At 38.7% G+C, this 25,934-nt stretch overlaps 1 protein-coding gene and 1 long non-coding RNA gene across 4 annotated transcripts in view; one reads left to right on the forward strand and one right to left on the reverse strand.

Annotated features, from left to right (window-relative positions):
- Positions 1–25,934, reverse strand: part of CCDC162P (coiled-coil domain containing 162) — an 89,056-nt gene that overhangs the window by 49,768 nt on the left and 13,354 nt on the right. For all 3 annotated transcript variants that reach the window (XM_038175810.2, XM_072036112.1, XM_072036114.1), the window contains exons 9-20: positions 24,729–24,881; positions 24,257–24,358; positions 22,340–22,501; positions 19,199–19,308; positions 18,803–18,938; positions 18,459–18,662; positions 14,330–14,522; positions 11,201–11,328; positions 8,252–8,452; positions 7,158–7,279; positions 5,893–6,121; positions 2,673–2,875 (exon numbers count right to left, since the gene is read on the reverse strand). In XM_038175810.2, coding sequence (XP_038031738.2) covers positions 2,673–2,875; positions 5,893–6,121; positions 7,158–7,279; positions 8,252–8,452; positions 11,201–11,328; positions 14,330–14,522; positions 18,459–18,662; positions 18,803–18,938; positions 19,199–19,308; positions 22,340–22,501; positions 24,257–24,358; positions 24,729–24,881 — 1,943 coding nt within the window. The remainder of the gene's footprint in view (positions 1–2,672; positions 2,876–5,892; positions 6,122–7,157; positions 7,280–8,251; positions 8,453–11,200; positions 11,329–14,329; positions 14,523–18,458; positions 18,663–18,802; positions 18,939–19,198; positions 19,309–22,339; positions 22,502–24,256; positions 24,359–24,728; positions 24,882–25,934) is intronic.
- On the forward strand, positions 18,741–21,564 carry LOC119716287 (uncharacterized). Its single transcript, XR_005264091.2, has 3 exons — positions 18,741–18,847; positions 19,223–19,342; positions 19,690–21,564. It is a non-coding gene; the product is annotated as an uncharacterized lncRNA (long non-coding RNA).

The raw sequence follows: 25,934 nt of genomic DNA on the forward strand, positions 1-25,934 counted from the left end.
CACCCAAAAGTCTGAAAGAAGATATGGTAATGGAATTCTCCAGAGGAATCCATAAATGTAGGTGCACTTATTTCATGTTACTCTGCATAGCAAGAGGAAAAAAAATACTAGCCTTTCTGATGTTTCAGTCTGAATCTGAGTGTCTAACAGTTCATACTATAATGAACAGTAAACTTCATCATATCAGGTGAGGATGTAAAAATAGCCCCTCAAAACGTCACCCTGAATAAACCATGTATGTTTACACTGGCATTCGGACTGACATAACCATCTATTCAATGAAGATAACATTTTGCTTTAATGGCCTTATCACGAAGTGTTACTTTTTGTCACTGAATTAACGTCCTTTACCAGAAAAAAAATGACAATTTACTGCTGCTTTTCAGGGATTTCTAGGTATGTCATCTCCAGTGAGTATGTTCTCTTAGACCTGACCCCAAAACAAAGGCAGCCATGTAACCACCCAGTCAGCTCATCTGTCTCCTCTGGATAACTTTTGCATCAGTTGACAAATATCAATGAAAAATGACATGAAGATAGGGCTTTCAAAATACTAAGTTCCTACTGGTTTCATGAAAAAAGGTGAATTGATACTGATTTTTCAACTAAATGGAAAGTTGCAGTCTAAACTTACCCCATATTAATTACCAGAAAAAATGTGTATGCATGCATGAGTATTGGAATACAAAGATAACTCAACCAGAGGAGTAAATTTAATTAGAATCTGTATTTTATTAGAAATCTGATAATTCAAACAAGAAACACAAATCACCAAGAAAAGACATCTTCTTGCTTCATGGACTTACTTGGGTTGAAGTAAATGAACTTGTTTGTTAGTTTGCCTAAGAAAGTTCCAGATAGCAAATTACAGCTGTTCAAGAATGTTTTATTTTAATGGAGAAGAGTTGTGACAGAAAATTAGGTTTTCCATCAAACTAAGTTTGCATTGTCATGGTTCACATATCTTAAAGATATGTCTAGGTTTTCTGCTGCTGAAAACAAACAGTTCTGACTTTTTGATATGGAACGTAAATTTTCCAGAAGAAAGCTTGAAAAAGAGTTGAGACAAGGGGAAAATATAACTGGAGTGTCATCTACCTAATACACACAACTTTGCTATTGCAAGCAATCACATCCCCCAAATCCTTTTCATGAAAGAATTAAGCCACATTTAAAACTGTGTTAGTTTTCTACCCTCCACTCTTTTTGTTACAGAACTTTGTTGTCCGATTCTTAGAAATTTCCATTTAATTTCCAGCTTAAATTTATTCACAGTGATTAGATCCATTTGTTCTGCTGCCAAAATTGGCCGTTAGCTTAAATAACTGCTCTCCATTCCCAGTGCTTATCTTCCTGATGTATTTATAGGGAACACTCATATCTTCTCTCAGCCTTCATTTTTGCTAGGACAAACAAGCCAAGATATTTCATTTGCTTCTGTAAAATGCATTCTCTATTTCCCCTCATCATCCTATTAGATCATCTCTGCTCCCATTTGAATCTGAATTTATCTTTCCTGAACACAAATCTCCAAGCTATACTTAATAATCTAGGTGAGACCTCACCAGAATCACTTACAAAGCATCAATTCTCCTTATCTCTATGGGAAACAAAACTCACTGCCTGATTCACAGTAAGATATCATGACTTCCTCCCCTTCCATGGTTGCAAAATGTTGGTAATTCAGTCATCCAAAAGCCAGACATACAGTTCTTCCTCCTCCTCCGCTGCTTCCAAATAAGCTCAAAGCTCACACGAGAGCTTCCTTTCCTAATATTACACATAAACATTAATAACAAAAAGCTTAAGGTTATCTTATTCCTACTACCCCAGTCCTTAGAACCACATGTTTGTGTAAGATATTCCATTTATTTTCCATATCTTTTTTTTTTTTAAATCTTCAGCACTATAATGCCCTAATTTTAATAACACACTCTTCTGCTTTCTACTGAGCTCATTCCTAAACACATCAGGTAATATGGAGTTGAGCAAGTTGAACTTCAGCAACAACCTGCGTCCCCAAGTCCTATACAATCCTAAATACTATCCTTTGTGGTCTCCCCATTAGCTCAGTCCTTATCTTCTTTGTCTTCCTGTACAAATTGTCGTCATCTCCAGCTAATGTGATAATTTCCTAAATGCAGGACACTGACTTCCTTTGTGTAGATTATTTTATTATGTTCACAAGGATCAGTAATCCAGGACAATTTTTATGCTTTTCCCTTTCTGGTAGTGAAAAAAATGTTTGTGCTCCTTGTGTGTCTTTTGTTATATTGCAATATTTTTTCGTAAGAAGGCTGTTAAAATAATCATCTGCATCTTCACGTTCATTTGATCAGTGAATTCCTCCTTCTTTTCCTTTCGATAAAATTTCAGTAGGATCACAGGATTCCCATTTTCACTGGGCAAAGGATCTGTTCTGTTAAGCTTGGAGGAGCAGCCTCAAAAATGGCCTCTGATCTGTTTCTCAACTTCTGAATATAGCAAACCTCTGTAACCCCATTTCCATATGACAAGTAAATGTATCTCCCACAACAAAAATGGAAATGCTCCCTCTCCCTCTGATTCTTCCCAGCTATAGTAGCTGTCCAATTTTTAAAAAGTTACTGTTTCCTACAAACCACATCTCTCTTAGGTCATCATAGAGAAATGGGCACTACTAATCCACTAACCTGGCTAACTGTGCACTCTCTGTTGCCGCCTCTATCAAGCGATGGCGGAGCGTGACAAGCTCCAGGAGCGTGGAGAAGGAATCCAGCATCAAGAACTGCCTTCCTCTGCCTTCCATTCTTTCTTCATCTGCTCCCTTCTCTAACAGTGATGAAGCAATCTCTCGCACCAGCATGGGGTCCTCTATCAGTACCTCTGCAAATAACTGCAAGAGAAGGAAAAACAGCCATCATTTACGTGTAGATGACAAAGGTTCTTAAATACTTTAGAGAACTGATCTCCTTTTTGTTTTTCTTAATGACTGAAGTTGCTTCTGACTTGCAACACATGCAAGGTCAGGACTGGGTCCACCCTGACCTTTCCTGACCCCTAAAAATATACTGGAGCTTTTTCCACTTGCTTCCAAGTTAGAGACACTGAATCTATAATCCTGAGTTTACACAAAGGACTTAATAAAGTCAATTTCCTGGAACACAAGATATTTGCCTTTAATTATTGCTATTATTTTTATCAGAATTCTGAAGGCTTTCGGATGTATTTATCCTTCTAGAGAAGGGGCTCTGTAACTTGATTCACATTACTAGCTGAGGCTATTCCTACTATAAAGACTGTGCAGATCCCAACACGTGCCACTGCAGGTATGATGCTCCCAAAAAAGGGACAGTAAACTCATTAAGGTCAACTAACTCAGCAGAGCTGGACCCCTCTTCTGTTGGGATGGTGGAAGCCCCCAGAAGAGCAGAAATCCCAGGAAAGGAAAATGCTAAATAGCTGCAGCTAGGTAACATGGAGTCGGACAGAAGCTAATGGAACAGCTCCTGGCTCTATGTGTAGAGGAAAAATGCTCTTCATCTCTATCTGCCACAGCTTGTACAATTGTGCCACGCTGCTCATGTCACAGGCAGACGTGGCTGCTATTATAACTGAATGGCTTCATGCTTTGCTGCTTGTGATGAGTGAATCACAGAACATGAGGAAGTCTGAACCCAAGCACGCTGTTATTAGTAACCAAGTCTAGATTTCAACACCTGCTATTTGCTAAAACCTTCACAGCTACATTGAAAAAAATTGAAAAGGCAACACCCCAAAGTTAAGAGTCAGAAGTTGTGCAACTTTATTTTGTCCCTCTTTCCCAGCACTTTACAAAGTGCTTTTGTAATTCTGTGACTATGAAAGGGTGTGACACAACAGCCTATCTTCACGTGCTTCTCCACAGAATTGCTACAAAGAGAATAGCAGGATCCCTAGTTACAAAGAGGACAAGAGAATCGCAAATAAGCTTAGATCACAGCAAGGCAAATCTGTGCTAGACATTAAGGAGAACTTGCTAATGGTGATGCTGGTGAAGCACTAGAATAGACCATGTCTATCATATGGTGTGCTTGTGAATTGGACATTTATCTCAAGGAAATAATATAAGACATATTGGACATTTATCTCAAGGAAATGAATAATATAATCTTATATATAAGATCCTGGCTTGAGGTAAGAGAAACATCTCCCAGCTTCCTATGGATCATTTGGTTGTGTAGTTCCAGAATTCACTTTTCTTTTTATAAGGCCTCTCTTTTAAAAGTACCTGTTCCCAGGCTGGCAGCATCTGTACCTCACCCCTGGGTAATTTGTTTATTACAAAGTTGAAGGATGTCTCTGAAGTCATATGGGGAATAAAAACTGGAAAACCTTTAGTGAAGGGTTTGGAAAACACGGAAGAATGAGGTCTAGGGTCACAAATGGAGCAGTCCAGGAAGGTGAGAAATGTTGATTATGGCATACAGAGTCATACGAAAAAAAAGTGATCATGTAAAGACTGCATCATCATATCTATGCAAAAGCAAACCAAATTAAATCTGCACTGGCAAAGGCAAATTTCCTAAAATTTAAATGCATGACTTTAACAGCCTTACTGTCTTCTAAACATTGCCTTCTTGCATGCATTTGTCTCATTCTTAGCTTCTCTTGGAGGAAAAAGAATGGGAAAGAAATTTCCCTTTTCCCCTTGGCAACAGCAGGGTGACAGCTCTAAGATCCATGTACAGATCTCCGCCACTGACTTATTTAAAATTAAAAAAGCAAAGAATCATTTGTCATCTGCACTGTGCAAGAAGAGTGGAACACTGCCAGTGGATTTTATTGGCATCAGAGGGATGCTGGCTAAGTAATTTTTGGGATTCACTCTAGGGCAGGGAGGGGAGTATCTGAGGTGGCTGTGCCCTTTTGCCTTGCAATGGTTTCTGAGTTTTCTTACCCACCACTGCCTCCACTGCAGGCAATATGGATGACAGTGAAAGTTTGCAGCTCCTCATGCCCACTTTCAGTGCTCAGACCCAAATCAAGCATAGTCAAAGCTTAGTCCAGAGACGTTACTGCAATAAGTGGAAAATCCTGATTTGCCTCGCGTTATAGAAAAACCAGGGAACACAGGAACATATTTCCTCCCTAACAAACACGGTGCAATTGCATATCTTCCTTTAGTTTATGATGGCCAATCTTGGCAGCAATGAAAATAAAGCACATCACTACCTACTGAGCCTTTCGAAACTTGAACAATGCTCCAAAGCACAGCTGTACTCTGAACATGTAGAGAAAAGAGACAAAACCATTTATTTTCCATTTCTGGCTCTCAAGCATCAATTAAGCTGGCTAAAAAATATATTTTTTAAATCAACGCAATAAAGACATCTAGCATCAATAATTTCATTCAAAATAATTAGTATTTATCAAAATTATAACCAAAGAAATTCAGAGTCCTACACCAGGAAATGGTGCACATTATAGTAATAACCAGCTTCAACTATAACAATATTTGCTTTAATGTCCAGTCTTTTTTGCTGTTGTTGTTGAAGGACTGTAGACAAACACATACAAAATTTTGAGACTTACTGTGATCTCATAACCATTTAAACTGTGGTGTTCTGCCAGTCCCTAAGCTGATTGTTCCCATTTTGTACTGGTGTGAGATCAAGAGTTCAACATTTGTGTTCATTTCCAGAAAAAAAAAATCTTACTTTTAAGGTAGATGGAATGGATCTTCACCAAGCTTGGGAAAGTAACTGAATTGATTAATTATTATTATTATTAAATTATAAATTATAATTTATTATTATTACTAAAACTAAACAGCAAACATAACCAACAAACGTAATTGAACTAAGCAGGATCACAGTCCTGGGCATTTGGCTGTAAACAGTCATTACTAACACAAGCAAAAGTGGAACTTACATCTTCTTGAATCTGAGAGCTGTAGAAAGATTGTGGTTTTTCCATAGTCAGCCACTCATGAAGTGCTAGCTGAAGTAGTTGTTTTTCTAAATCAATCGCTTTACTGGCTGTTTTGGGTCTACACATGCTGTAGTATTCCTGGTAGATATACTCAAGAACTTTGGGGATCAAGCACACCAGACCAAGAGAAGGGTGAAACTCCAGCAAATAAATGTTCTTCAAAGTAGGACTTAAAAACAACAAAAATAAAGAATAAACAGCTTTCAAATAAGGCTTTTAGAAGTTGCATACATAAGGAAACCTTGCAATTGCTTAATTTGCGAGAATAAATTGCAATGGCTTTAGCTGTACAGAAATCAATCATCAAATCTGAAAATAGAACCAAAGCCTTAGTAAACATAATTACATTGGAATACATCTAAATAGTCTCGATTGCTAATGAAAATGAAATTTTTAAAATTATCTTTTGTTAGCAGCCCTGCTTTATTAACCACATTTTCATGCCCATTATGCCCACCCGTTAGAAGTGTCTGCACTTGAAAATAAGCTCTCAGATAACCAACACAAAATCAAAGTGTGTGCAGTGGGAGCAATAGGGGCAAGGAGCTTCACATAGAGGAATTAAACCAGAACAGGCCAGAGGCAAGGGGCTCTTGGCTTCTAGGTATGTATTCGATGCTAAGGAAGTTCTTCATATAACCCACGATGTTGCACAGCTGCAGGATGGGAAACATGGTGCAGATTTATAGTATAAGTAATATGTGGCTTACAGGTGTGAAAATACAGTACATACATATCCAACCAGATGGCTGGGCTACAAAGGGTATCAGACTGTGGCCAAAGGGTAGTGAAAGCTGAAGAGCCACATCTGAGTACCGATACAGTCAGTCTAAAGCTCGGCTAAGGTTAAGTACTCACTTTCATGGTTACTGTTTAATATTCTGTCCCCATAGGAATATTAATTTCAAGATGAATTAATCAAATTCACTGTCAAGTTAGAGCAGAGCAAAGGTGGTATGGGACGAGTCACTCTTCTCCTTTGAATGCTTTTCTGGCACATCCAAGTTATACTAAATAGCATGAGACTAAATAACATGAGACATTTCTCTACTGCCTGATTTATCTTAAAACTGCCATTTTTTCAAATAGTCGTACTTTTCGGGTGCTGGATCCCAGATTTATTTTTTTATTATTTTTTTTAAGCCATCGGTCACAGAAACTAGAACAGTTACTCTACATAAAAATAAAACTGTAAAGTTACTCACTGGCTAGTGTTAAGAGAGATAAGTTGCTTAGTAATCACATTATAAGGAAGTCCAAATTCACTGATGCCACCTTTCTCACCTTTCCGCCAAATCTTGTTGACATAATCCCTCTGAACATCTATCTAAAAATCAGCAACAAACATAAGTGACATTAGCCAAGAAAATTCAAATAGATAGAAAAACAACCATTCTTTATTTAAGCACGATCTGTTTAAATTATTATTATATAATAAATGTGTTGTATATATAGAGAGATTATTACTATATATAATTTTGAGTCTTTTATATATGTACCCACTCCATCGGAATTATTTCTGCTAAAATTATTTTGAAATCTTTTATATTCCTTCAGAACATTTGAGCTCCAATGATGCTGGCAATGTTCCATTTTTACTGCTAACAATATGTTAGTATTTGTGGCAACAAAGGCGTAACAGTAGCTTCTTGTACTAATATCAAAACTTCTAGCTGTAGACTAAAAGTTGTGTTACAAAGGATAGCTAATTAAACTGCTGAACTTGCAGCCTATGAGATCAACATTCAGAGAAAAGAAATATCTTGTGCCAGGATACAGAGGAAGTCTAAGGCAGATTTTAAAGCAGAATAAAAATCTGAGGGTTGAAATGTGCTTTAATTGTTAGTGCAGGGATTCACAGCCATCTGAAATATACTGCTTTTTACACTTTGAAGTACAAACTTCGTTTATGTCTTTATTAGGGTGAGAGAAGAAACTTTAAACAGGACTAGATCCCTACCAACTGCATTACAGAGCAACTATGGATTATTATTTTTTTTTAGCTTCCACACTTCTCAACTCCTATTTCTAACTGTCTCAACTAATATCAGATGTGGCTTTAATGTGCTTTATGAAGCTCTGCAATCTTTTCAACACTCTCTTTCTGATACTGATGAAATAACAGTATTTTACTTTTGAGTTTTAGGTCTTCCATTTACAAAGCATCCATAGACTTCATTGTTAAACTATTACCAACCTAACTTAACACTGTAAACCAATGCAAGCTACAATCAAAGCTTCCCATTCTGGATTTCACCTCCTGCTTGCTCAGTATGGATGTACTATAAATTCAACCTACTTGTTGGTTTACTATGTCCCTTAGCAGCTGGTGATGAAGTTGTAAACAGATGCATTCGTCTTTGTAGGTGTTCACAAAATATTCAAGCTTGAGATCAAACCGCGGATGTTTGTGCATGATGTCAATTATTGCTTGGGCCAAAGCAAATCTTTCTTCTGGGTCCAAAGCATGTTGGTAAGCTTCAAAGTAAACATCTAAAAGCTGAAGAGATATTCAGAAGCACATTGAGAATTGTTTATTCACCCAAATATTCATTCTTTTTTGGCAAGGGATTTCTGAATATGGAGGTTGCCACCTGTATCAAACCAACAGTGACCTGCCATGGCATCTTATTTTTGACACAGGATATTACTGGGTGCTTTGTCAGAAGGATCAGGAACAGAAAATAGAATCACCTGCCCAAAGGAGAAATTTCTTCCACAGCTTGCGCAGTTAACATGCTGAAGCATAGTGAAGCATGAAGATTTTTATTATACATATTTTTCCCCTTGAAAAATAGCACGGCAACGTACATACTACTCAAAAAACACCTACTTCTTTCCAGATCTTATCCACTTTTTTTTTTTTTTTTGTCAAGCATACATACTGGTTTCATGTCTTTGAAAAACTCCATTTTCCCCTGACCTGAAACTAGCAGATTTCACGTAAGACTCGGTTATCTCACGTGGCAATGACTGTCACAGTTACTTGTCAGTTTCTGGAGAAACTCCAAATTAATTTTAGATGTGATTAAAGATGTACAAAGACACATGCCCTCTTCAGGCTCCTCTACCAAGAGCAGCTATAAAGTTTAATTTAAATAAAATAATAATAATTACAAATTCCTATAGCCTAGGACAGAAAAAGAAATATGGCAACTTCTTGGCTGGTGGCAATTATGAGATTAAAAATATGAACTTGTGCTGCTGTTGCTTCTGGGCAAATTGCATGTATCAATATAAAAAGATCTACAGTGGGCTGTTTTGCATTGACACAGAAGTAGAAACTCACTCATGCTACTTTCCATGCTGAGACCAGAAGACTGTGGAAGAGGAAGATGCAAAACATCTCAGAGGTAACTCAGTAGCTAAGAATAAAGATTTCAATGGAAACAGTCAAGTTCTCTGGTTTAGACCTGTCTGACCTGAACTGCTCTGCACGAAGCTAATACAGAGCTTGAGCAATAGGCCACAGACAAGTTTTATATTGGCAAAGGCAAGCTGTCTCAGCTGCTGAACAAAGGGCTATTGTTTCCTCTCTCAGAAAGAATTCTGTCCCAGCTGGGAACAAAGCTAGGGAGACGCATTTCTATTTCATTTGAGCTAAAAGCAAAAGACCTCCAGGAACAACACATCTGTACATCTAACGCTGCCTAGAGAGTTGGACTGTGAGAGTAGTTTCAGAATATGCTCTTTGATGTTGTTGAAAGAGTATTAGTGCATTGTTGGTGTAGGAGTTTCATTCTTCACTACTGGGATGTTTTGTGTTTGGTTTGTTTGGGTTTTGTTTGTTTGCTTTCTTTTTCTGAAGAAAAAAAAATTCTTTATACAGAAGGCCTGTGATAAAAATAACAGGTAGATTTGTTGAGGTAACTTCATACAGCAATGGAAAGTGAGGTCTATTGGGATGAGAGCAGAAGCTTAGTGAAGTACGCAATTAGATAGCATTGTATATAGTTGCCACATAAAGCCCCTCTACTAAGGTCCCTTTTCCACTTTCACAGAGTTCCTACACTATATACAACCATTTTAGTTTAAAAGGTTTTCTATTTAAAGCTACTTCAATGGTACACAGGAGATTCCCTAACACCCCCCGGCATTCCTATTTTGAGAACTGCCCTGTGCTACTCCAGGGCTGAGAATAAAACATTTCAAGAGTGTGAAGGTGACCTTAAGTAGTGCCATTTCTCCCTGCTTCTGAAGTGGGCTATCTGCTCTTTCACACTTCCTGACACTCACTGCATTGTCCTGGGGTCTGGTGAGTCCCATACATAGAAATGTATTTCCAAGCTTCTCTGGGGCTGTCACTCTGAACTTGTCAAATCTTCATCTCAAGACTGTAATCTTTGGGCAGAAACACTACATGCACTGACGTCCCATGGCAAAATATAGATGTGTGACTAGACTTGGGGAGTGGAAGGGGAAAGCAAGCAGAATATGCAGCACCCCTAGCGAATGGCAAAGCTACAAACCACTTAATATGCATATCTACTGTTTGTTTGTTTGTTTTAAATATGTTATACCATACAAAGTCATGTCATTTTGTGCTCAAGTGGATTAACTAACAAAGAAGAAACAAATTTATGATATTTACAACCATATATACAAAGGATTATTTTTTATGGTGTAACAAGCAAAATACCTCTCTGGTTCCCTCTGACAAAGGGTAACCCAAATGATGATCCTAGCCAACTGCAAACTGAGTCTCTTCCACCTGGGCTTCACAAAGGTACGATGATTACAGTTCTAATGACAACCATAAGAAATTCTCTGCACCAGTCCCAGGCAGCAGGGACAGCCAGGACCACAGAAAAAAAATGGCATCTCAGACTCCCTGGTGGCCCAGGCTCTGCAGAGCTCAACCTGGTTCTCCCAGAACATTCTGCAGTTTGGCTCTGGAGATGGCCTCGTCCATCCCAATCATCCCTTACACTGATGGGTGGTATCACTAGGGCCTTGCAGAAGTGCTCCCAGCCCAAACCACAGCAGCTGCCTGACAAGATCAGTTCTGCCTCAGTGTTGCAAAAGCCACTAAATGGCATCCTTTGGACACAACTTACAGTAGCTCCAACCTTCTGGCCTCAGCTCAGCTAACAGCAAGATCCCGATGCATCTGGAACCTGTACCACCACCTATGGTCACCAGCCCTAGCACCCATGTGCATTTGCAAAGGGAAATGCTGCTGAAAGGCAACCTTAAACAGCCTGAAGATTGCAAGTCACTGTTTTCAAACCAAGCAAAACTTCTGTACCTGGCATTTTTTTTCCAAGAGAGCAGCTTCACAGGTCCAAAGGTCAAGCAACACAGCGAATCGATCCACAGAGGCATGTGCCCAGACAGGGATTTTGCTGCCACCATACTTCCCACAAGTTACATTGCCTAAGAAAAAACATAAGTAGGAAACAAGCAGATGTCAATATTAGAGGGATTTCCATATGCCTAAAGTCCCAGGGCTTGCAGTAATTATTTTTATTTATCGTCGGGGACTGTGGTTTTTGCTTGCCAGGGAGCCTAAGGTCAGGAAAAGAGGAAAAGATTTCAAGTCCCATAAGCTTTGGAGGACCACAGAGTATTCTGTAAGGCAAACAAGTGGACCAGGCATTTGGTTTAACACATCTCATCTATCATCTTTTAACAAGGTAAAGGCAAGGGCTGGAGTTCAAAGAGACCCACATCAAGAAACAAAGACAGAGAAAGCACAATAAAACTACTGGAGGAAAGAAAAGAGATACATTACTCTTCACAGCATCAAATCATGTTGGGATAATCTTCTCCTCCCCTTCACTCTCAAATCAAAGAAAATCAGCACAGACTGATCAAAGATATATTTTACAAAGAGATATACCAGGTGCCATGGTTTGGGCTGGGACAGTTAATTTTCTTTGTAGATGCTCATATGATTTCGTGCTTTGGATTTGTGATGAAAATAGGGGTGATAACAGGAGGATGTTCCAGTTGCTGCAGAGCAGTGCTTGCACAGAGCCGAGGCCTTTCTTGTTCCTGGTGCTGCCCGGCCAGCGAGGAGGCTGGGGGTGCCCCGGGAGCTGGGAGGGGACACGGCCAGGACAGCTGGCCCAGGCTGCCCAAAGGGATGTCCCACAGCGTGTGGTGCTGTGCTCAGCGATAGCAGCTGGGGGAAAGGAGGAGGCAGGGGGGACGTTGGGGTGATGGCGTTTGTTTTCCCAAGGAGCCGTGCCACGGGGTGAGCCTTGCCCTCCTGGAGGTGGCTGAGCCCCTGACTGCCAATGGGAAGCAGCGAGTGGATTCCTTGTTCTGCTGGGCTTGTGTGCAGTGAACCATCTTGGTCTCAACCCATGAGGTCTGGTACTTCTACCTCTCCATTTCTCACCTCCATCCCACCTGGGGGAGAGTGAGTGAATGGCCGCCTGGGGCCAAGGCGCCTGACAGGGTTGAACCACAACGCTTGTGCAGACTGCAGACCCAGAGGAGAGTTTTCTTTTCAGATAGTTTGCTATCAGAAATGGAAGTCTTCATAATCTAAAAATTACTGTGAAGAAAGTAAAAGGATTGCTACAAATATTTCTGCATTAGCACCGCATTAGAAATCCTGAAGGAAAAATGATTTTGGTGTCTTGTTTTTCAAACAATCTAAATCATACCTAACTTTGACCCCCCAAAAAAAGATAATACAAGCAGAGTGAACCTCAGATTTTTAGAGTTTTGCAGAATTAAAAATTAGTCTTGGGGTGAATAGAAGAGGCTTCACCAGCTAATCTTCAGTTCCAGACTTTAAGAGTCCTATCTTTCAAAAGTTGCAAGAGAGTCATTTGAAGTGCATGGTTACTGAAGAAGTCAGCATTACAAGCATTAGTGTCCATGGCAGTCGAGTTCCCTGCTTCTTCAGCATGTACTTTCTTTGTACACCCACAGAAAAAGACCATAACAAGAAGGAAAGAGACCATAACATGAGGTCGTAGCTTCCTAAGAAGCTAGGATGGGTTGTACATTACTAGAGGATAACAAAGTGACCTGAAAACATAGGAACTGCTATACCAGACTACCAGAGCACCCTACCTCATTCAGTAGTCTCTCTCCTGTAATGACAGAATCACAGAACAATTGAGGTTGGAAGGGATCTCTTGGGATCCTCTAGCCCACACCCTGCCCCAAGCAAGGTCAGTTAGCGCAGGTTACCCAGGACATCGTCCAGATGGGTTCTGAGTATCACCACAGATTTCACAACCTATCTTGGCAACTACAGTAGTGTTTGACCACCCTCACATTAAAATGCATGAAATTCTATCTGAACACAAGAAAATGCGTTTTTAATTTGTGCCCATTGCCTCTTGTTCTGTCACCGGGCACCACTGAGACGAGTCTTGCTCCCTCTTCTTCATTCCTTCCTATCAGTTTTTTATACACTTGACAAGATCCTTCCTGAACTTTCTCCAGGACAAACAGTCCCAACTCTCTCATACTCTCCTCATACAAAAAAAAAAAAAATGCTCCAGGAGAAGGCCCACACTGAGGACCTTCAGGGACTCCAAAAAAAGTCCTAGCAGGCAGTTAGGCATTCATGTTTGTAAGGAATAAGGGTTTGGGTCTTCTTAATCTTTGGCTATGACCTGCATTGCATGCCCACACATTCAGTTTTGGGGAATCATACTAAAACTCCAAAAACATTATTCCATCCCATAGAATGTTATTCCAGTGACTCAGGAAATATTTTCTGCAATTCTCTGAATATCATAGATGTACGTGTCATTTATTTACTGTTTTCTAATGGCCCTTGTCCCCGCTCTCCCCCCAGTTTTCTACAGTTTCTGGCTTCTTCCTCCTCACTGTTCTAGAAATATGGCCACTCTTTTTAGAAATCTGTAATCCAGTCTGCCTCATCTCAGTTCTGACTACGAAAAAAGCAACAGGAAAAAAAAAAAGTCTGCAAACAAATTATTTTGCAGCTTCATTTTACAAACTGAGAAAAGTTCAAAGTGGTTGAAGGTAAATTTAGTTTTGCAGAAAAGCAATCCAATACATTAATTAAAAGACATTCAGAAACAATTAACATTTTTCTTTGCTGACTTGCTCTGTGCCTTGAAGATTTGCTGGCTCATTATATTACTTAAATACATCAGTAAATGTCCCTTCTGTGTTATTTTCCCCTCCAGGATGACTTTGATATCTATTACCCTGAATAAGTGCACAGCTTTGACATCAACAACATGTGACATGCAATTCCATGTGCTCAGTTAGATCCTTACATAACATTCATCACTTAACTAACTAGGGAGATAAAGAAAGGTCCTAAACATCCAGTCAGAACTTGGTCCTGTAGATATTCAAGAAGTCATAGGATCGGTCTACCTTGAAAACAGCAAACCAAATTATCACAAGTGTTTTGGACCTGTAGCTATCTTACTTTTATCTTTCTCGATGTACTGACTGGCCACAAGCAGCAGCTGGTTCTCAAGCTTCTTCAGGTCCTCTAAAGCCACATCATACATGATGTAAGCCCCTCTCTGGTCCTGTGTGTGAATATATCCATCGCCACGAGTGTGGAAGTCATCATGGTTTTCCACCTCTGCAAACTCCATGAACTGAGCGCTATGCACCTATGTGTGAAAAATACCCAGAGACACAGAGATATAAAAACAGTCAGTTCTACAAGGACTGCACTTCTGTATAATATGTATATCTAACAGTGGGCCAGGCCTAGTAACATGGTACTTTGTCATTAGCAAAGAACAAGAACAAAATGTTGCTGAAATATTTTTTTCCTGGTAACACCTACACTGTGATTTCATGTATACTATAATGGTGTAACACAAACTGTATGAAATTTCTGTTGTGTCTAGTTTTTCCTTCAGGCATGTAAGTCCACAAAAAGCACCAAGAAGGTATCAAAACTGAAAGATAAGCTCTCGACCTGGGGTACAACTTCTTCCACTTTATATAATTTAGCTCAAATTTGGCAAAAGAAGTCTTAAATTCTGCCATTCAAATATGAAGTCAACACATTTTGTAAAGCCTTCTTGGGTAATAACACTGGTAAGATTTGGAGATAAGCTCAAACACGAGAAGACTTTAGCACTAATTAATAGGAATGCCCATTGACTGATGTCCCAAATTGCTGTAAGGTCAGAAGTTGTTCAACAGAATAGTTTAAGAGTGAGTTGTTAAGTGAACTGAAAAGCTTAACGCTTTCCTAAAAAACATCAATGTTTTTAAAAGACAGTCATCTCTGTGTGCAATGAGTCACTACTAACTTGGTAACGCCCCGGGCAAGAATTCAGTTCTACCTCAGTAGAAGTGGCACATTAAGTTTCAGAATATTGTCTCTTCACTAAGAGTGCCACAAAGGCACACATCTGTCTTTAGGTGTATAATTACAGAAATTAATCTCCCAGTGTAAATAAACAGTATGGCTATAGCATTAGGAACCTTTAAAAATGGTTCTTCTTCTAAGAAGACAGCAAGTAAATATAAGCTCGAGTTTTCCACTGTTTGTCTTTACTATTTCCTTGTTTGTAATGCACCTTTGTTCTCATTTTAGTGCCACACAATGGTGCACGATATATTGGCACTTCCTCCTTTCACTGGCTTTGCTAACATTTGCCTTTACAAAATCCCCAGCGCTACCCAAACTACCTGCTATCACCTGGATGTGTTAAAATTCTTTTTTTAAGAATGGACAGAGAAAAGGAAGAGGTATTTGTTTTAGTCATGGCAAACTTGGCCAGTCAAAAGTAATTGTGCTGGGAAGTAAAGCTTGCCAGCTTCATAGATCTATGTTGGATCAGAATGCACTCTTTACCATAAAGGTAATGAGGGAGCCCTGCAAAACATACACGTAATTTGAACATAATCTTGGATCAGCCTGGGCAGAGATTCCTTTCCTTTTTTTAATACACTGTTCTGCACTCTCTGTTCTTTCCTTGTTCTTCCAAATGGACTATTTGTTTCACCACTCTTAGTGACAGGCTGCAGAATTTGTTAAAGGTTAAATCAAAGCCCTTTGCAGCAGAATTAAATTTTACTTGGTTTAGGTAGATAACTGAGCAAATACTAGTCCAACTTCCCCATAGAAGGTAGAGGGGTTTTCAACTGTGTTTTTAAATATCCTCATGAAGAACACTCATTGAAATGCCTTCCCTTTCAACCTCTTGATTTTTTTTCAATGATTCCTGCTCTGTACCATACCAAAAAATCTTGGTTAATGACAACTGCATTCTGCAGAAGGGGCATGTGACACAAAACTGGAGAGTTCTCACAGAACAAAAAAAAAAGATTTTCTCCTTGCAGAGTTTGTTATGAGAGTCATATTCAAAGATTACTATGCCTTTTTAAATACATCTTATTCCATAAAAACATTAATACCCAGCTGTACATCTGTAGAAACAAATCAAGCAACTGGATATTTATGTGAGATTTTTTGCCTGCAGATTTTGATTTTCCTCCAGTAACTCTGCTCCGGTTTACTGGGGCTTAGCAAATCCCTTTTGGGTTATAAAATAACACTCATGCTCCTACATATATTTTATCTATTTTCTTCCAAGTTGAATCTCAGCAGGGGACAGAATGAGGCTTAATTTAATGTAATGCATTGTTTGTAGGGCCTTCTGTCATTGAAGCTAACATTGCTGATGACCTCCATCCCAAGCAGTCTGCTATTGAGGGTGCAAAACTGCTTCAGACTCAGTTTCAGACATATTTTGTGCTGAGCCATCACAATGGCTCAGATTACAATTTGGAAGGATTCATAACACAATTTTGGACATAGATTAGATGTTGAAAGTATTAAAAAAGATTGCCATACGGTCCTGGTTTTATAGCTTGCATCAGAGAGTATGTTAGATAGCTCTCAATTAGTTTGCCAGGAAAATGGCTCTATTATTGTTTCAGTTCTTGAGAGACAGTCTGTGCAGTATATTAAAATTAAAAAAAAAGAAAATCACATTAGAAACTGTTGTTAAGGAAATACTGTTGTCCATGCTTTTAAATTCATTGCCAATTAAACTGTAATAGGATTAGTAAATATTTATCTAGGCTCTAGTTGAAGTTCAAGCATATATATCCATATCTATGTATTAGTCTAGGGGAAAGAGAGGCCATGGTGAAACAACGCCTCCCTCACTGCTAGGGGCTCTTTGAAATATCTCACAGATAATCACCAGAACAGTGAGTGCTTAGATAGAAGGTCAGAATTGATCTTTGCATCATTTCTCCCACTTTGCAACAGGAAAAAGGGAATGAAAATAAAGATGGATTATGCACAGTTCTTCCAGAACCAGAAGAACAGTTTGTCAAAATGCCGGCTTCCAGGAAAACTAAATTCTCCACTGGAAAGAATAATTTTTTAATTACTTTTTCTGAACTGAAAATTTGAACATGCTGGGCCAACCCATTCAATATTGATTAAATGGAGATTTTCTAGTTCCAAGTAGCTTTCCATTTAGGCAGTTTAAGAGGTTGGGTTTTTAAAGATGTTTAAAGGATAAAAGTGTCCATATTAGAAATAAAGCTAAAGATACCTTAAAAGTATCAGTAACTTCATTTCCTCCCCAAAGATTTTATTTCTAAAGAGGTTTAGACTTTTATCATATTTAGAGACAGGAAGGTTTTTTTGAGGGTGGGTGGGTTTTTTTGTTTGTTTAAGTCCTAATGTTAGAAAAAATGTGGGCAGGAAACCTATTTCCTTTTCAGTAATAGCCATAATTCCTCCATGAAGTAGCAATGTGCTTGTTTCTATGCGTTTCTACAGCAAAAACAAGCAAACAAGTCTTCAGTAAAGTGGTGAAGAAGTAAAGTGCTGTAGTGTTTCTTTAGGATTTTTATATGAGAATTTTGACCTGAGTTTTAGGTAGCAGAGATTAAAAGAAATTTTACAGTTCAAAAGACAAGACATTTTATCACATCAAACCACTAATACCAGCATGATATGTTCATTCTGCTTGCTATATTTTACAAAAAAAGGGTGGGGAACAAAAGCTTGATAAAGCTTAGGAATTTAATTGAAATGATTTTTTCCAGTCTGTGAAGGTAAGTGTACTAATTTTATCAGTTCAACCACATACTCTCGTCTAAGGTTCAAAACAAACCTTAAACTGTACCTACATCTAAATAAATCGTTTCTTTAGATCACAAAATACCTCAGATTTCTCAGGAACATCTACTGTGTGAAAATCCCACACATAAAGGTCTTACTTCAAGCGAGTCAGCAGCACTAGTCTGAGTTAATGGTTATCTGGCCAGCGTTACTCACACTAAAGTATTGCATGCCTGAAGTGTCTCATGGGTTTGTTACAGACCGCTGGCAGATATAGGTACAAAGTCCATAAACGCAAGACACATGGTTTTGAGGAGCAAGTTACACCAAATCCCTCAGGTGACTCAGCAATTTATCACAACACAGTTTGCATGGAAGTAGAAGGAGAGATTCGACACTTCTACTGAAGCACATGCTTTGGGAGACTTAAGGCTAGGTCTGCAAACCTTGATGTCTAATTAGAGCTAGGTCCGCTAGGCTTACGGCTAGGCTGACCACTCACCTTGTAGTCAGCTGGCGTGTAGTGAATATAGGGCTGAGAGCATAAGCCACCAGAAACACCAGTGCCTCCTTTGGCAGCATTAACCCAGGAGGTGTCTTCTGCGCAGGGAATTAGATGACCAGCCTTGAAGGAGAGCCCTGAGGTACTGATGGTCAGGCTTCTCTCCACAGACCTAAAATAGTTCAGGATCCCCAGGCATACTCGCTGAAACGAACCAGAACAACACAGAGTTGTGTTTGCATTTGGATGACAGCCCTCACTGTAAAAAAAAAACAGCAACTCTGATCCATGCAGATTTTGAGTTTTTTTGTTTTGTTTTGTTTTTTTGTTTGTTTGTTTTTTACCTTTAGCTCTCGGAGCCTCAGGTGACGTAGGAGAAGAAAGGACAGGTAGGTTCCTCTTGTCACCACATGCTCCTTGTTGGCAATTGTTGTTCCTTCTTCCAATCCTAGCAGCTGCAAGGTGCTCATATAACTATACCTTTTTCCACACAGAAAAAACGTAATTATGTTTTTGCTACTCAAGGAGATTTCTAAACCTTTTTAAAGTAAAGACTTTTGCTATGTCTGTTGTCTGAGAGTCTGCTGCTACCTCTGGGACTCACTGTCATGGAAACCTACAGTTTGGAATAATGAAAAAGAAGAGGATGGCACTACTGCTTCCATCAGAGAAATATTGGCTGATATTTTTCTTCCTTCAGGTTTTATGAAATGCAAACATATATACAAGAAAATTTTTACCCTCTTTCACTCTTCTTTCTGCAGGATCCTGGGGGCTTACTGGAGCTGGTGTTTTCTACATCCTCCTCACCATGAGCCACAGCTGTGTGATCATCCTCAGTACTTAGTTCCTAGTTACAACACATACGGTTAAAGACTGCTTTGGTAAGTATGCTTATGTTTATCACCTGACAGCTTTATGCACAAGATTTATTAAAAAAAAAAGGAAAGAAACTGCCATACAGGAACAAATTCATAATCCATCTAGCTGTGAAATTACAGTGGCATAGAAGTCTTCAATATTTGATTGCTCTCCAGTCCTTAGTGTTTTATCCTCATAAAATCCCTGGGCTGTATGAAAGAACTATCCCTATTTTAAAGACAAGACAGCAGCAAGGGTCAGATCAAGGAACTTGTCCAAAAAAGTTCAGAAAATCTGTTTCATCAAAACCTCAACCCAACTATGGTTAGTTACATGTTTGACCTACTAATCTTTGTCTTTTCCCTTCCAGTAAAAAGTGATTTCTGGGCTCCAGTAGACGATGGGCTGAGGTTGGGGCAAAATCGTAGTGTGGCAACAAAGAAGTAACATCAGACGAGGCTGAGGAAAAGTTTTACTGTGATGTGTACACAACATCTCCACCACAGTCAAATACTAAAAACCATAGTTAACATCCTGTGAAATTAAAAACAATCTTTGTTGTTTGGTTTTCCCCCCTCACTCCTTTCCAGCACACTCAACAACGCAGTATGAACAGTAGCAGAAGGGCAGCAAGCAGTACGTATAAGTACATATACTTGCTTTGTTATCAACTCCAAGGCTTTCTCACATGAATCAGGAGTTACTCCACCAACATCAGTGAAATTAAATTGGCATTAGTAACAGTGTAAATGAGAAGATTGCTATGTATGAGTCACACAATATTTATTAATTGTGGAATGTTATGGGCAGTGATTTACTAGGCGTCATCCAATTAATTTCTGCAAATAATCAGGTATACGTGAAAGATTTGTCCTCTTAACCCACTTCCCTATCCCAATTTATTTTACTACTTCATTTGAACTTGGATGGCATAAGTTGGAATACTTTTCAGTGTGCTAAGGATTTTATAATATTGATTCTGGCACTGTCTTTTTCTGGTTATCAAAAATCATATTAATATTCACAAATATTAATTCACAAATTGGTACTTTTAAAAAGGCACATGTACAAGCAACACAAATGAACTGCAGACTTGGTTGGCTGTTATATAAATTTGCAAGTTAACATGAGGATGTTGCCTCCAAAAATTCCTTCAAGCTAAACAAATCATGAGAAACTGTCAAACACCGATACTTTTTTTGTATAATCCCTGCTATGATAGATTATCTGTTAACTGGTTTTTTTATTCTTATCTTTCTCCCAACCATGACCATCCTCATTCATCCTGTTCCTGTTGATTCCAAACAATGTCTAATTTCTTAAGTTTTAGAAATACTAGGTCCTTCAATCACTATTATTTAAAGTAATGTGAGCTTAAATAAAATTATAATATAATTTTATGAATCAACAGCAGTATTTCTGCATCTCTATTAAATATCATCAGTGTAATTATTTGAACTAAGCATGAGATGAAGCATGTCCACTTAAAATTTCCACTTTAAAGCGCTACAGAAAATGTCATTTTAAATATGTTAGTGAACTGACTAAGAAGCCTGATGCCATATATTTGGGTAAAAGTTTAATTTTGTTTTTAAAAACACTGGGACCTAAAAAGTGCTTTTCTTGTGGAAGATCTGAATTAAGCCTTGCTATACCATCATGACCAGGCTGATTTCAAAATTAGGTTTTTAATTAACCTAATGCTACTGAGATCAGTCATGTCCCTTGCAAAATAACTCTTTCCCAGTCCAGTCATGGAGTCAGTGTACTTTTCAGGAGAGGTACAGTGCAAATTTATTTTATTTTATTTTTTATTAATCATTATGTACTTTGCATTAGTCAACCTAATGTTTTGTTTTGTGTTTTTTCTTTTCTTTTTTTTTTCTGAAGTTTCATTAAATAATCAAATATTTCTTGTATCCTGGGTTAAAGTCAACCTGAGGTAAGAAGAATTGCATGTTTTTACATGTGTGAGCTTTTCCTAACAAAAATATGTGAGTTTATTTTTATGCACAGGGTTGGTAGCAGACTTGGAGCAGATTCATCAGCAGGAAGGAGGGAATGGGGAGAGATTAAGTGATGTCTTTCTGCCTCTGCTGTCTTTCTGCCCTGCTTCTACATCACCCACTGCCCTGCTTGACCCTGACCACAAGCAGAGATGCAGGACCTTCTAATTGACACTGGGGCTACATCCAGCTCCAGTTACTGGGACTCTTCCTCTTAAAATAAACAAACAGTGGGGCAAGGAGATTCTTCAGCCCTTTCTTAATTTGCCCAGGGCCCACTGGTACAGTCAGCCTGACACTGGTATAGTGAGCCAAATGAAGCATTCGACTGAAGATACAGAAGCTTCTGATATTTAAAAGTTCTGTATGTAATGCTTTACTTTTGTTAAAGCAGCAGCTGTGAATGACTTCTGAATCAGAAGGGTGATAAACAGGTAATCAAAGTCCATCAAAGGAATACCTTCTGATTCAGATGATTAATAACAGAGTTTGAGTATGCCATATAAGAAATGCCACACATTTCCCAGATACCCAAGAGGTAGACCCTACTTCTTATTCACTTCCCTGTCAGTTAAGCCATTTGTCTTTTTTTCCCCATCTCCAAAACTTGAAGATCTCTCACAACTTTTCTTACAGCTACTGAACCTCCTTAAGGCCATGCCCACAAATTCCACTTCCTCCTTGAAAAGAGGAACTTGTTCTCTTGCAGGTGTGAGAACAGGTCCCTACACAAAGCAGATAGCTGCTTGTGAGATTCACAGGTGCTCAGCTGCTGGACAGCCTCCAGCAACTGCTGCACAGCCCCTAGTGAGCTCCAGGGAAGAGAGGGCATCATGTACGTAGTTTGGACAAACAACCATACATTGCAGCTGGGCAGATATTGGCTAGCAAGTAAAAGGAGACTAAATTTTGAAAAAGGGAGACTTATTAGTTAGAGGAGCCTCCTATCGGAACTGACAAATACTCGCTAGACACATTCATTGACTATTATTCATCTTTTCCTCTTCCAAGTACCTGTTGATGCTCAGAGAAGGCATAGACTTCCTTCCAGATATGATCATAATTCGGCTGTCCTGAGGCATGAGAGGTGGCAGAACTTGACTGCAAAGCATGTGGTTTGAGCACCACTGCTGCATGATTCTGGAGACCCTCCAGCACCCTCTCCATGTCCGAGACCTTTAGACAAACCACATCAAACACAGAGGAAAGATTCACAAGGCAAACAAGTCAGCATGCCAGAAAGCGAGTCAGTCAATTCAGAGCATCTAGTGAGGGAGCACAGCATTGCCCACTACTGCTTCTCTATTTGGGGTGAAAATATAGAAATGGACTTGTCTGTCATTGCATACAGAAGGAATGCACCAGACTGTAAAGGACACAGAAGCACTTCTTTTCTTACTGAGATTTGTGGAGGGGTGGGACTCCTGGGTAATTCCTCTCTCTTTTGCTGTTACTCCTCATCCTTAAGGAGGTATATATATTTCTTGACCAAAACCAAAAATACAATATTTGCTGAGCAAATTACCATGGGAGAAGCAAAGAAAAGGATTCTTTTTCATTGTCTCAGTGAGCTGAAAAGCCATTTTTTACTTTTGTTAGTGGTGATGACGGCTTTTGCCCAAGCTTTCCAGAGAAATTATACGCTGTGGCAAGATCTGAAAGAATGGTTTCTTTGTGAAATATCTGGCATGGTGAAAGGGTCTGAAAACAGGAGTCATAAAAGAAAGCTTATTTTAGTCCTAAATTAAAGAAAAAAAGCTACAGTAAATACCTAATCTTGTACTGCCAAAAGCACGTTAAATAAAACCTGTCATGGTACAAAAGGTAATTTCTGAAAAATATATCTAATCTTGCAGGATTTTTTCATCACTTGTTTCAAAGATATAATTTGAAGAACATTGTCATGCCTTAGCAAAGAAATGAGAAGCAGTAACCTCGCCATCTGATTGCCAGATCAGTTGTGTATTCTGAGGTATTTATACAGACCCAATCCTATAGTACTAGCTCACCATCTTAAGCGTATTAATTCTCCTCATCCTTTAAGAAGCAGAGAACACCTGTTATACCAGTTTTACAGATGAGGATGCCAGACACATGAAAATATCACAGGAAATATGTGGTAATACTCCAGAAATCCCTGCAGTCCCTCAATGCAGTTGCAGCAGGTGTGAATGAGCAGAGCTCATTGGGCACACACTAATCAGCCCTTCAGCCTTACAGGGTACATTCAGTAAATATGATTTAATTAGGACAAATGAATATTACTCTTTACAGTTGAAAGTGATTTGCAAGACAATGATGTGAAGTGTTACAGGTCCCTAAAACCCATTGCGGATGCAAAGCAGGCCTGACCTGTGAATGTGCTGGAGGGCAGGCAGTGTAGATGGAATTGGGTTGGCCTGCGGGACATATCCAAAGTGGCCAGAAATAGCAATATATCATCAGAATCAAGAGAAAACCTGTGAAGCTCGGTCACCTCTCTGTGGGTCACAGGCAGTCTAAAACTTAATGAAGTTTTAGACTTGTGCCTCGCTATAGGAGCATCTCCCTTGTCTTTTGACCATAGGCCTGAACCTCAGTCAAATGAAAAAAAAAAAAAAAAAAGAAGAAAAAAAAAAAAGAAAAAACAAGCTGTTCTGAGCAATTCCTCTGACACTTTTGACACAAATTCTGGGGCTGACTTGACCTGACTTAGGTGAACTTCAGAGCTTTTGAATATTTATGCAAGTGTTCAAGCTGCATTTTGAAACCACTGAACTGAGAAAGAGGGGAAAAGAAATCTCTCTATAACACCTTAGTAATGCATCTTTAATGAATTTAGGCATGTACAGATGATACACAAACATGAGGCAACCTTTTTCTAGATATTAAATTTACCTGGAATTGTACAATAAATAAATTAAAGTAACTTTAAATGAGAAGTTACATTACCTCTACAAATTTTGAATGAAGGTCCATAATCTTATCCACTCTTTTCCATTGTTTCAATTTTATCAAAAGCTTTTGCTGCCAGGGGTCTACTTTAGGCTTAATCTGGTTGACATAAAAATAACCACATAACTCATGAATATCACTGTATGTTTTTGGGATAAGAGGCAATATTTCGCAAGGAAAATGCAAGATATTCACTTTTACTTTATTTTCAACAGACATGAACAGGGACTCTTGACTATGCAGATATATATGCTATACTATATATACATATATATATATATATATATATATATATATATATGCTATACTTAAGTATAGAAGGTACTTAAGACCTGACTGTTCAAAGATCATCATTCTACTTGTCAAAAAAAAAAAAGGATTTATTTTTGAAATATATCTTGGTACATCCTGAAGACTGGTTAGAACATTTTACTAAGACATTTAAAAAAGGAAAGTTCCTCACAGTTACCTTTAAAAAGGGAATCCAATTGGCTCTCTTCTTCAAAGCCCTGGTTGGATCTAACATGCCCCATTTATCTGATCTAGAAGCCTCTGTGTCATAAACTGGAAATGTTCTCATCGTCTGCTGTTTGCTGAAGATGCTTCTAAACTTTCTGACAACCTGAAGTATAAAAGGAGATGGCACGGTTATAAATTTCACAAGCAGCGTATTAAATTCTATAAAAAGTAATAGTGCATATAATCAGCTGAAACAAAATAAATAACTGGAATGGTCAAGAGACAAAGATGACATTTTGGTTCCTTTTTTTTTTTCTTCTTTCACTTTCAGCAGGCAAAATGAAACTCCCTGCTATTAACTCCAGAGCTTCCAAAAAGAACACCAGGATTTTCAAAAATACTTACTCTCTTCTGGTCAAAGTCAGTGATAAATCTATTGTCATCAACTTTGGTAGGAATAGCATTCATCAAGAGGAGGTTCTTTGAAAATCCTGTTCAAAAATTAATCAAGCACCACTGGCCTACAGTGAAGGCAATTTGCGTTATTTCCTAGCCTGTACTTATCTTGGGTAGTTCAGTGATTTCACCAGGGCAAGTCAAATTTGATGGCAGACTTACAGACCAGTTTATGTAACCAAACCTTTGTCCTTTTCATCTGTACCACCAGCTCCACTACAGGCCATGGTTTGTAAGACAAGACATATTTAAAAGCAATGCTATTTATGTTTCACAGCTATGTATCTCTTTTGGGCCCTGAACACAAAGTGGAGGTTTGGGGTTGGTTTTGCTAGTAGGTGAAGGAACAGATGAAAAACAGACTATTCCTGCTGATAACCCCTAACTGTAGCAGGTTGGCAAAGTCCCTGATGATGGTGTGTAGAAGCCGACCTCTAGTGGAAGTACCACAGCTCTGGGATGCACAACACAGGGGCAGGAAAACTCGAGAAAAACACACAAAAGACACGAGTGAGAGATGGGAGAGCAAAGGCACAGACTCAGAGCGGTAACACTGCAAAATACAAATGCTGTAGAACTGTCAGAGTTTGCCACAGCTTAATGGGAATGATTCAGACTTTTCTGCCATTTCCTATCAAGAACAAAAGTGACCATAACCTTATTTTTCCATGACACAAAACACTGACTTGTCATAAATGGAACTTCCTTGCATATTTTTAAAGGCTTTTTTTGTTTTTCCCCTAAGTATAAAGAAACACAT

This window comes from Anas platyrhynchos, chromosome 3 (assembly GCF_047663525.1).
Source record: "Anas platyrhynchos isolate ZD024472 breed Pekin duck chromosome 3, IASCAAS_PekinDuck_T2T, whole genome shotgun sequence".
Classification (NCBI taxonomy): domain Eukaryota; kingdom Metazoa; phylum Chordata; class Aves; order Anseriformes; family Anatidae; genus Anas; species Anas platyrhynchos.